Below are 12,500 nucleotides of genomic sequence, written 5' to 3'. Positions count from 1 at the left end.
ATTTTAAAGAAACATTTCATTTAATTTTTCCACAATTTAATTCTTTTTTATACTTAATTCTAAGTTGAAAAAGTCACAAGACTGAAACCGGTACTAAAATGTTCACCATGATAAAACTATTTTAGCATTTTCTACTTTGTCCTCTTTTCCTCTTATATATATATATATATATATATATATATATATATATATATATATACATATATATGTGTGTGTGTGTGTGTATATATATATATATATATATATATATATATATATATATATGTATGTATGTATGTATGTATGTACAGCCACGTTCAAAATGGTGTATGACTGGCATGACTGGCATTCATGCACTTGGAGTGCTAAAAGTTGGACCTAAGAAGCATCAGATGTGGTGTGCAGGAGAGACGACTGCTGGACTGGCTCCTGTGCAGGTGGCATGTAAAATACACCAATGTGTGAACTAAACCCCACATATTCAATGTGTATGTGTATCTTATACATACATACATACATATATATATATATATATATATATATATATATATATATATATATATATATATATATATATATATATATATACATACACATATGTATGTATGTATATACATACACATATGTATGTATGTATATGGGCTTTTACAGGTGGATACCCTTCTTATAGTTACTCATTGTAACAGTAAAACAAGTGTCATTAAAAAGGGCTCCAGCAGTTGTACTCACAGACTTTGAGATACATATTTATATAAATTTGTGATCAGGTTTATTAATTGAAGAGTTGCTTAATGAACATTTCTGACAGTAATGTATTGTTTCTTTAAGAACATTCTTAAAATTCTTTCCCAGGGCAGCTCTTGGAGGACATGCAAATATCTGCCAGATTCTCATAAGCTATGGCATTGAACCAAACAGTCAAGACCGCTTAGGGTATGTACTCCGGTTTTATAGTTTCCTTGTTCCACAAGAACTTGTATGTAATATTTCATGTTACACATGCACACACATGTGAATTTATATATATATATATATATATATATATATATATATATATATATATATATATATATATATATATATATATATATATACATATATATATATATATATTATTTTGCTTAAAAGAGTTCCAACACTGTCTGTTTTTTATGTTTTATTTATATTCCTGCAGAACTAATGTGGGGTATAGAATATGGAATATACAATATATAATATGATATACAATATACAATATAAAATAAAATAACATAAAAATGGATGGCACCATGAAAGAAAGTATTGAATGTAGATGAAATATTGAGTGTTCAATATAAAGGATCAAATATATAAATATATAAATATAAATATATATATATAAAGGCGACTCAAGGGCTATTTCCCTTCGTCATGGCCGGTATGACAGACTTTAACAGACTGTAATAAGTTGGCTGGTTTTCTGTCTTTTATACCAATTCCTTTGGACAGCAGCAGTAGGTGTTTGGCTATTTTTAGAATTGATGTTAAATCTATTTTTAGAAATGATGATATTTTAATTTCTTGTTTTGTGTGGGTTGTAGGGATAAGATTTTTAAACCCCAGTAGGTGTTTGGCTGTTCTTAGAACTGATGCCAAATCTATTTATAGAAATGATGATATCTGAGAGATTTTTTGTGTTTTGGTTACAGGGATAAGATTTTTAAACCCCAAGTAAGATGGATTTAATCATTGTTTGTTAAGAGTGGGTTTGAATTTCTTAATAAAGTCCTTTTCTTTGCATTTTCTTTCAATTTCATTCCGGTTATAAAGTTTATGGAATGGAAATATAATAAAAGTTTGATGACCACATGTTGCTAGATGGTTACTCAGTGGTATTTGGCGGACTTCTGGGTTTTTAATCTGTTGTCGATGTACCCGTGAGCGTTCCGATAGTGCATTACCTGTCTGGCCAACGTACAATTCTTCACAATTAGGGCATTTGATGCAGTAGATTAGATTTCTACTTTTGCAGTTCATGTTCGCATTGGTGAATATTTTCCCTGTTTTTGTGTTCATATATGGGCCGGTATGGATTGATCGGCATGTGCCGCATCGGCTATCATTGCATTTGGATACAGTGAAGGTTTGATTTTTGTTGCTGAGGTCAAACCTTGCCTTTGTTAATAGTTTTTTCAAGTTTTTAGGTACATATATATATGTATGTATGTAGAGAGAGAGAGTGTGTCACAGAAAGTTTGTGCTATCTGTCAGAGTTGCAGATGAATATATATAAATATATATATATATATATATATATATATATATATATATATATATATATATATATATATATATATATATATGTATGTATTGTCATCATCATTCAATGTCCGTTTACCATGCTGGCATGAGTTGGATGGTTTGACAGGGGCTGGCTAGGCAGGAGACTACACCAGACCTCACTGTCTGTTTTGCCAGGGCTTTTACAGCTGGATGCCCTTCCTAACACTAACCACTTTACAGAGTGGACCAAGTGCTTTTTACGTGGCACCAGTACTGGTGACGTCTGTTTTGGCATGGGTTTTACAGCTGGATGCCCTTACAAACACCAACCACTTTATAGTGTGAACTGGATGCACCAACACTGGTGAGGTCATCAAGTAACTTGCATGACAAAGATCCTTTGAGAGGAGGGGCATTGGAGGATGTGGCTTTGTGCCAGGTAATGAGAGGCTATTGTGACAAAGAGATAGAAATATGTGTCTTGCTCTAGAGAAGATGCAGGGTTACCCAGTCAGAGGGAGAAGCAAGAGAGAGAGAGAGGGGTGGGGATAGGAGAGATCAAGAATGAGGTCAAAAACAGATGTGTTGCTGTAGAGGAGATACATGGTTACCCAGTCATAGGAAGAGAGTGAGAGAGTGGAAGAGAGATGGTGGTGAAATGCCAGGGCATACCCTCACGGTATGGGGACCAGAATATAAATGGGATGGTAGAGTATATATATATATATATATATATATGCATCTAGATACAAATATATGTGTGTGTGTGTGTACATATATACAAACATATATATATCTTTTACTTGTTTCAGTCATTTGACTGTGGCCATGCTGGAGCACTGCCTTAAAGGTTTTTAGCCGAACAGATTGACCCCGAGGCCTATTTTTAAAGCCTAGTACTTATTCTATTAATGTCTTTTGCTGAACCACTAAGTTACAGGGACATAAACACACCATCACCAGTTATCAAGCAGTGACAGGAGGTACAAACACAGACACACATACACACACACACACACACACACACACACACACGTATATATATAAAAAAACAACTGGCTTCTTTCAGTTTCTGTCTACCAAATCCACTCACAAGGCTTTGGTCAGCCCAAGGCTATAATAGAAGACACTTGCTCAATGTTCCATGCAGTGAGACTGAACTTGGAACCATGTGGTTGGAAAACAAGTTTCTTACCACAAAGCCATGTCTGTGTTTATATGATATATATTTACATTTCTGTTTCTCCCAAAATTTCTGACCTACATGCAGTCATGCACTGATATTGATTGCATTTCCCCTGTCATCATGTTGTTCACTGGTTTTGTTCCTTTGAAAATGTAAGAAATGAGAGATCCCTTACTTGGAAAACAAGTATTGATTCACCACTCATAGAACATCAAACTGTAAAACAATTCCTCAGTAATATATTCATTTAATCTATGCTGGCATGGGAAAAGTAATATATAAATTAACAAACAAATATATATATATATCGATATAAATTATTATTAATCCAATCAAGTGGAAGTATAGAAAAGATGAAGTTGAAAATGTATGGAGAAAATATACCACAATTAATTAGAATTTAATAAGATTTTAAAATATATGAATACCCTTAACCGGTTCCACATTAGATCTTCAAAAAAGTGAATAGTATATGCAGTTGTGTCGCAAATTATGTCTATTCTGGCCATTGTTTTTAAAGTTGTTAGTTTTTAAAGAAAGAATGGTGGTTTAGAATGCTATCCGTTAAGGTACAAATTGATTTCTCGACATTCATGTGTTAAGCTCATATGACAGTTGCATGAGAAGGTCACATAAAAGCTATTGTCCATTGCATATATCATATGACTGTTAAAAAAAAAAGAGAGATATAAGTAGCATCTATTTTACAGCATTTTCTCTCTTGCTTTATGTCAGGGATAATAAAGACTGAAATTTGCCTTTAGTTTAAAGAATATAATAATTGTTGACATAAAAGTGTTATAAATAGTTATTGGTTATTATTCTGACAAAGAATAATATCATCAATTAGTGCTCGTTCACTCTCATTGAACATGTTAAAACACCTCTTCTTTGTTTACAAGGTGTGGGGTAATTAAGATAATGAGGTGTGGTGTATATAAGGTAGATGATTGTTGCTACATTAATTTTGGCTTTCTTAAGAATGTGTGCAGGAAGACATACATAATATATTTCTACAATAATTAATTTGAGGAAAAGGCAAAATGTGTATTACTGATGTTTTTTATAGTCTGTTCAACCATGGCTTGTATTTTTAATAAAGGAATTTTCCTTAATTATTTTTCTTTGATCTGTGGTATTTTTAGACATTGATTGAGTGGGAAAACAAGAAAGTTGGGAGATTTGATTTTCATTCATGTGTTCAGATGTTCACTAAATAGAATTTGTTGACTCCTGTGATCTCATATTTGTTGACAATGAATTGTTAATCTCATTCTTAAAGTAAGTTGTTTGTCCAATGTCATCTTCCTGATATCCATTATATTTGATGATGTATATTAAATTCTTCGAAGAACAAGTAAAATGGTTTTCACAGTAAAAGCTTGTTCTGATTTAAATTTGTGTGTCCTCAATAAGGTTGTCACAAGTTCTACAATTAGATCAGCCACACTTTTAAACTGTTTGTGTTGAGTCCATAGTTGGTAGTTTTGTGTTGGCAAGAATGTTTTTTTTTTAGATATTTTGGTTGTCTTTTGCATTTGCTTATTTTGTATGATTTGAGTGCCCTTTTCTTTTTTTGCTCAATAAAGCTGAGGATAATGCCAAATATTTCTGTCTCTTGGGTTGTGTGTTATGATTAAAGATAGTTTTGGGTATGTCTGAACCGTTATTGGCTTTCCATAATTTTTCACTGTTTATTACTTTGGCACGTTCTATTCCATTCTCTGTTAGAGTAGACTGGTACTGTCTTTCAAGTAGCACCTGTATTAATTCAAGGAGTCTTTTGTACTGAACTTCCAGATTGAAGACAATTGTTCAGATTCTTCTCGCCAAGTTAAATGAAATATTGGATTTGGTATGTTTTGGGTGGCATGAAGTAAATAGTAGTTACTGTTTAGAGTTCATTGGTTTGTAGTAGATGTTGGTTTCTATACTTGTGTCATTCTTAATAATCAAAGTGTCTGAGAATTGTAGTTAGTTATGGCTAAAATTCATAGTAAACTGAATACTATTATTGACACTATTGGGAAGGAATTTGAAATCATTGAGTTCATCTAAGCTGTATATCCACAGAATAAAGCAGTCATCCAGGTATCATTTCCAATTTTTCACCAGATAATTTTGTAAGATGATACCATTCATTGTTTTGGCTTGTTCATACATCTAGACTTTTAAATATGCCATGACTAAGTTGACATATGTTGGGGCAACTTCTGGAACCATCACAGCCCCAGATATTTGTTGGTAAGTCTTTTTTTCGAAAATGAAGAAATTGTTTGAAGGAGGAATTTTAATCCCTCCATTTGGAATTTCATAGGGAAATTTTCTTAGCTGAAAAGTCATTGCCACTAGTCTGTACTCATGCAGGATGGTAGTATAAAGATTTACTATATCAAATGAAGCAATTATAGTATTCCTGTTAACTTTTTCAGAAGATGGTTTAATAGATCTAGCTCATCTCTTATGAAATTTGGTATAAATTTTAAGAGAGATTTTAACAGTGTGACAAGGAAGTTGCTAAGTCTGTGAGAAATCACAGGCTGAACCTGCCACAATTGATCTTAATTTGAGATCCCAGAGAGGGCATGTTTATGCAGACTAAGTATAATTCTCTGCAGGCATCATTAGCTGTTTTATTTTTGTGGATTTTGAGAAGTCCCTAGAATAAACTGGTGTAAACAGTTTACTCTTTGGTAAAACAGCCAGTTTGTAGAGTCATTAGTATATCAGCAGATAGAATGCTTTGTGATATTTTTTCTGGTGCTCTATGTTCAATAAATAATGTACAAACAAACCCAGTACTGTTGCAGCCTTCTCTCTCTAAGTTGTTGTCTCCTAGTATCCTAGATGTTCTGCTGTTTCAAGGCTGGAGGCAAGAGGGGTCAGTGTCCGCTTGCAACAACTTGAGCACTGGAAGCAAATAGCAAAAGCATAGTACGTACTACAAAGTCTTCCTTATTTTTGAGTGATGGTTATAGTTAGCTTTTAGTTACCTTGCAGTGATGAATCTAATTTGACTCATAAACATGAACACATCAATTAGAATATTTGTATTTAGGGAAAATTCATTTCAAAACCTCAATCAAGATCAAAAATCTATATTCAAAACACTCCTTTAAACATATATAAAACTGATATAATATAAAATACAATATAATGTAATATATAATATAATATAAAATAAATATAAATATAATAAAAAGCAGTAATGATATTACAATATTAAATAATATGAATAAACAGTAACAATAAATAAATAATTCTACACTTCATTTTAAAGATATCTCTCTTATAAAGATATAAAACCTAATAGACATTAAAATGAAATATTAAAGGTATTATAAAATCATAAATAATCTGCAAAATGGAGGAATGAATAATTAAACTTAAAAAGAAAAACTCGAGCTAATTAAAAGAATGAAACATTGTAAAAATCTCAAAATTTCTCACCTGAGTTTGACAGGTTGTTGAAGTAAAATGAAAGGCAGCAAGGTGGCAGGAAAGGAGAAAATTATTGGGGTGGAGGAGAAAGGAAGTTATCTCTTATAAGTCTCTAAAGAGAAAACCCTTCTTCTGTTGGAGGAGCATCAAGATTTTCTGCTACTGTAGATGAAACAATTAAAGTAAAAGTACTTGAGTCTCTTTTTTTTTTTTTTAAGGAAAATATCCAGAGTAACTTACTACCACAATTCTAGACAGTATTGTTCTCAACAATTCAACCTTTGAAATTTGCATGGTAGTTGTGAGCATGTGCTATTGTCATGCAAGCAATGTTCTTCATTTCCAGTTTTCTATAAAGCTATGCCTAGTCATAGGGAAACATCACCTTAATTTGAATCAAGTGAGGGTTGATGACAGAAAAGCAGCTAGCCATAGAATATCCACCACAACAAATCCAATCTGACCCATGTGAGCATAGAAAAGTGGACATTAAAATGGTGATGATGATGATGATGCAGCAAATTGTAGATTAGGCCAATCCATACTCTGCATTAAATTCATTTAAATTGGCACCACTTTCTCTCTTAGATGTAGTCTCTCTTCACAGTAATATTCTGCTGTACAGGCTTTGCTTTTCAATATGGTGAATTATTTTTGCTAAAAAATAAACCTAAAAACAGAATTTTATATAAAGCTAAATTTTTCCTTGGAAAAAATTTCCACTGGTTTTACCTCAAATGAAATTACAAGCCAGAAAAATGCGAATTTGCAGGAACATATGTAGTAGGGTCAAATTTTTTTTCTTTGAAGTGTGGAGATTATTGCTGCAGAATATACAGACTCATTTTCTTCAGCATCAGTCAATATGTGTGGGCAGACCCCTACAAATTTCCATTATCTTAGTTTTTAATTCGTTATTTTCATATGGAAATCATTCATGGACATGATTTTATTAATTACCAAATTGATGGAAAAAGTATTTGTTTCCATGATTTTTATCACCACAAACGTTCATTACCATATGGTAAACTGCATGTGTATGTATATCTATCTATCTATTTTTCTATCTATCTATCTATCTATCTATCTCTCTTTACACACACACACACACACACATTATTGGTCTAACAATTCTCCCTTCCTCAGCACAGGACCTTATAAGTATATTGAGTTCCAACAATTGGTTACCCATGTCCTACCCATGCCAACATGGAAAACGTATCCATAAGTGGGTGTAACCAGCCCACTTATGGATACCTCTCATTCATTGGGCAATAAACTTTGCTTGCAAAGACCTGTTGAGGCAAGTGAAATCAAAATCAAAATCACTGACATGGCCGATGACAGTACCACCTGATAGGGACTCATGCCAGTGGAGCATTAAAAGCACATAAGAATGTGGGGTTTAACCGGCTCAGTTATGAGTACCCTTCATTCATTGAACGATGAACTTTGCTTGCAAAGACCTGTTGAGGCAAGTGTAAACAAATCAAAATCGCTGATGTGGCTGATGACAGTACCACCTGATTGGCACTCGTGCCAGTGAAACATTAAAAGCACATCCAAGCGTGATCGTTGCCAGGGCCACAGATTTGGTCCCATGCCAGTGACACGGGAAAAGCACCATTTGAGCATGATCATTGCCAGCGTTACCTTACCGGCACATTTGTCAGTGGCATGTGAAAAACAACATTTGAGCGTGGTCGTTGCCAGTGCCATCAGACTGGTTCACATGCAGGTAGCATGTAAAAACACCTTTTGAGTGTGGACGTTGCCAGAACCACCTGACTGGCCCACATGCCAGTGGCATGTAAAAGCACTCACTACACTCTCGGAGTGGTTGGCGTTAGGAAGGGCTTCCAGCTGTAGAAACTTTGCTAGATCAAGTTGAGCCTGGTGCAGCCTCTGGCTCACCAGTCCTCAGTCAAACCATCCAACCCATGCCAGCATGGAAAGCGGACATTAAATGATGATGATGATGTATCCTGGTTTGTAGAATAATTACGTTCTACGTCATAAGCAGCATCAGGACATTAGCCATAAAAAGTACTGGCTCAAAATTTTATGTTCAGCCCATGCCAATATGGGAAAACAAATGTAGAAATTATGAAAATGACAATTAGGATGTACTTGTTTGTAGGAACAAGTGTACTCACAAATATTAAATAAAGAATTCTATACTTCAAGAAGTAGAGTCAAATATATTTATGTATTGATTTATATATTAGCTTACAAATTTGTTTCAATCATTATCGATTTCCTTCGAATTATTGAGAAAAAAACTTGTTGGTGAATTAATGATATAAGAGAGAAGGAAGGAAGGTAAGGAGAAAGGAAAAGCAAAAGTGCAGTGGGGCGAAAATATGGAGACAGATTTAGGTTGGAGATGGGGAAAAATTTCAAAATGTGACCATTTCAGTCCATATTTAGAAAAGAGTCCTACAGTTGAAAGGTCAGCCATAAATTTAAAACTAACCAACAAGAATAAATTTTGAAAACAAGAAAAAAAAATCATTAAATCGCTAGTATATAGAAAACACCTCACCTAACCTCCACCTGCAAAATTCTGCAGTAGAATTGAAGACCAGAAATTGTAGAAGTATCATGTGTAACTGTTATTGAATACTGTGGAAAGTTTGGCAATGTTAAGGGAATAATAATTTAGCAAACGATTTTATGTTCATAAAAGATGAAAAAAAAATACTGAATTTTTCCAGAAAAATTTTAGATATTTCTCACCACCTTTTACAACTCTTCATCTAGCCGCTTACTGTGGTCTTGTGTGTCTCCATTTGCTACAGTCCATATGTCATCCATATGTGTGTCTATGTGAGGGGATGTGTTTGTATCATCATCATTGTCATTTTAATGTCCACTTTTTGCATGCTAGCATGCGTTAGAAAGACTTTATTGAAGCTGTAATTTTACAGCTAAATGCCCTTTTTGTCACTAACCTTTACTTGTTTCCAAATAAGGTAATTATTCCCTTTGTCTTTCAAATAATAACTCAAAAACTGGATATGTTTTAGTAGTAGATGTAAATGATGACTGCCTACTGTGAAGACATTTTACATAGAGTGTAAACAATGTCAAGACATTAGTGGTAAGACACAAACATACATGCACATACACACACACCTTCATACTTACATACAACATACATACATATATAAAAGCATGTGTATGTGCATGTGACAAGCTTCTACATAGTATCTGTCTGCCAATTTCACTGACAAGGTATTGGTCAGCTCAGAGTTATAGTAGCAGACATTTGTCTATGGTGCTTCACAGCAGGAGTGAACCAAAAACCATGTGGCTTTAGAGCCATCAATCACCCCTTGCCATGCCACCATTTACATTTCCCCTGAGCTACATCTTGAGATTGGCATATCTCATCTCTTTAACACCCTCTCATATCTACTGTTGACACCCTCTCATATCTACTGTCGACACCACCATTGTATCGCACTCACTATAGCTACCCCTACATACTTCTGACATTCATCTCTGTCACTGTGCATATATCTTTCTCTCTCTCTCCCTCCCCACATCATCTCCTTATTTTCTGATCTATTTATAAGCTTATAAGACTATTATTCTCCAACCTTCCTGTACTGCCACCAACTCCTTCCTCACCTATTTCCATAGCTTTCACCTTTCTTTCTCCCCATACTGATATTTATCATTGATCACACCTCAAATGTTGTGTATCATTCACTATATTTACCTCCATCTCTAACCATCTGTCACTCTCCTCTCCCACCCTTATGAACTTATCCAACCATTCTCCCAATTCTGTGCCCATGTTCTCTCTTGTTCTTACTTTCCTTGAGGGTACTTTCTGACACCTCATTGCTACCAACTGTATTTTGCTTTTGACTACCCATCCTTAGATAATATAGAGTAGATGTGTATCTCCTCTATAATAATATACCTGTGCCTGTACATCTATTGTACTTTAGCTTCTCCCCACCTGGTACAAAGCTACTTCTTCTCTGCAGCAACCCTACTTAGTCAAGGGCTCTTTTACTTTGTCTTGTACATTGCTTGGTGATGTTTCTTGTGCTGGTGTTATGAATAAAAGCCTGTGGTACACTCTGTAAAGTGGTTGGTGTTTGGAAGAGCATTCAGCTATAGAAACCATGTCAAAACAGACATTGGAGCTTGTTGCAGCCCTTCAGCTCATTGAAACCTATCATACCATCCATTGCATTACAACATGGAAGATGAATATTAAATAATAATGGTGACATGTGTGTATGCATATACACACTTCCACACCTCTCTCTCTTTCTCTCTCTCTCTCTTTCTCTCTCTCTCTCTTTCTCTCTCTCTCTCTCTCTCTCTCTCTGTATATATATATATATATATATATATATATATATATATACACACTTACATATAAGAGACCAAAATGTATGTACATCACTATATATATATATAAAAAAGAATACAAAAAATGGGAAAAGAACACAACAGGTGACAACAAAACATCCAGACAGTTAGATGATACAAAAAGGGACAAGAAAAAGCAAGGATGAGTCATTCAGAGTTTTTTTTCCATCAGTCGAGTTCCAGATAATCTTTGCAGTTTCAGCTGGTTATACTTGAGATTGCTCCAATTTGGCCAGCTCCAAGTAAAATATAAGCTAAGAGCACTAGATTCTTTAGAAGAAAGCAGTAAATGTATACAAAAACAAGGACGGGAAAAAAATGGAGAAATGGTACACAAATACAAATGCAAACAACAGGACATTAACAACAGGTGTCTTTTGACTAAGGACTAATTAAATTAAGCTGGTGTGTGTGGAAGTGAAGCCTTACAGCAGGGACATAAGAGATGACAGGCATGGGAAGGAATATAGATGTTGCATGGGTGGTAGTCAAACCAAGAAAGAAAGATCAGGCTTGGCCGAACACCAGTCACATGGAAGGAGAGGTAGAGGCAGAGGGATAGAAGAATTAGGGAGGGACGAGAAAAAAAGAATAGGGACAGAGTGCAGTGAAAGAGGAGGGAAGGTGAGAATGAGGGGAAGGCCAGGAAATGTGAGAGAAGGGGGAGTGAAAGAAAGAAGAGTGGAAAGAATGAAGTGTGAAAGAGCTGAAAGGAAGAAAGAATAAAAGAATAAGAGAGTCGTACAAAATTTATATATATATATATATATATATATATATATATATATATATATATAATATATATATATATATATGTACTTACATATAAGAGACCAAAGTGTACCTACACTACTATATGTATATAAAAAAGAATACAAAAAATGGGACAAGAACACAACAAGCGACAACAAAACATCCAGACAGATGATACAAAACAGGGACAACAAAAAACAAGGATGGGTCATTTGGAGTTTTCTTTCATCAGTCGAGTTCCAGATAATCTTTGCAGTTTCGGCTGGTTATATTCGAGGCTGCTCCAATCTGGCCAGCCCCAAGGAAAATCTAAGCTAATAACACTAGATTCCTTAGAAGAAAGCAGTGAGTGTATATGAAAACAAGGACGGCTGGCCAAATTAGAGCAGTCTCGAGTATAACGAGCTGAAACTGCAAAGATAATCTGGAACTCAACTGATGAAAGAAAATTCCGAATGACCCACCCTTGATTTTTCTTGTCCCTTTTTGTATCATCTAACTGTCT

The 12,500-nt window shown here is 34.4% G+C and overlaps 1 protein-coding gene across 3 annotated transcripts in view; it reads left to right on the top strand.

Annotated features, from left to right (window-relative positions):
- The window catches only part of LOC106868434 (uncharacterized), a 377,561-nt gene that overhangs the window by 295,407 nt on the left and 69,654 nt on the right, over positions 1–12,500 (top strand). For all 3 annotated transcript variants that reach the window (XR_016243814.1, XM_014913697.3, XM_014913696.3), the window contains one exon: positions 832–912. Coding sequence is in view for 2 of the 3 variants with exons in the window: in XM_014913697.3 (XP_014769183.1) it covers positions 832–912 (81 nt within the window). In the remaining variant the exon portion in view is untranslated. The remainder of the gene's footprint in view (positions 1–831; positions 913–12,500) is intronic.

This window comes from Octopus bimaculoides, chromosome 1 (genome assembly GCF_046866305.1).
Source record: "Octopus bimaculoides isolate indiv1 chromosome 1, ASM4686630v1, whole genome shotgun sequence".
NCBI classification, from domain to species: domain Eukaryota; kingdom Metazoa; phylum Mollusca; class Cephalopoda; order Octopoda; family Octopodidae; genus Octopus; species Octopus bimaculoides.
Note: the sequence above shows the minus strand (reverse complement) of the source record. Positions and strands in the feature narration are given on the sequence as shown.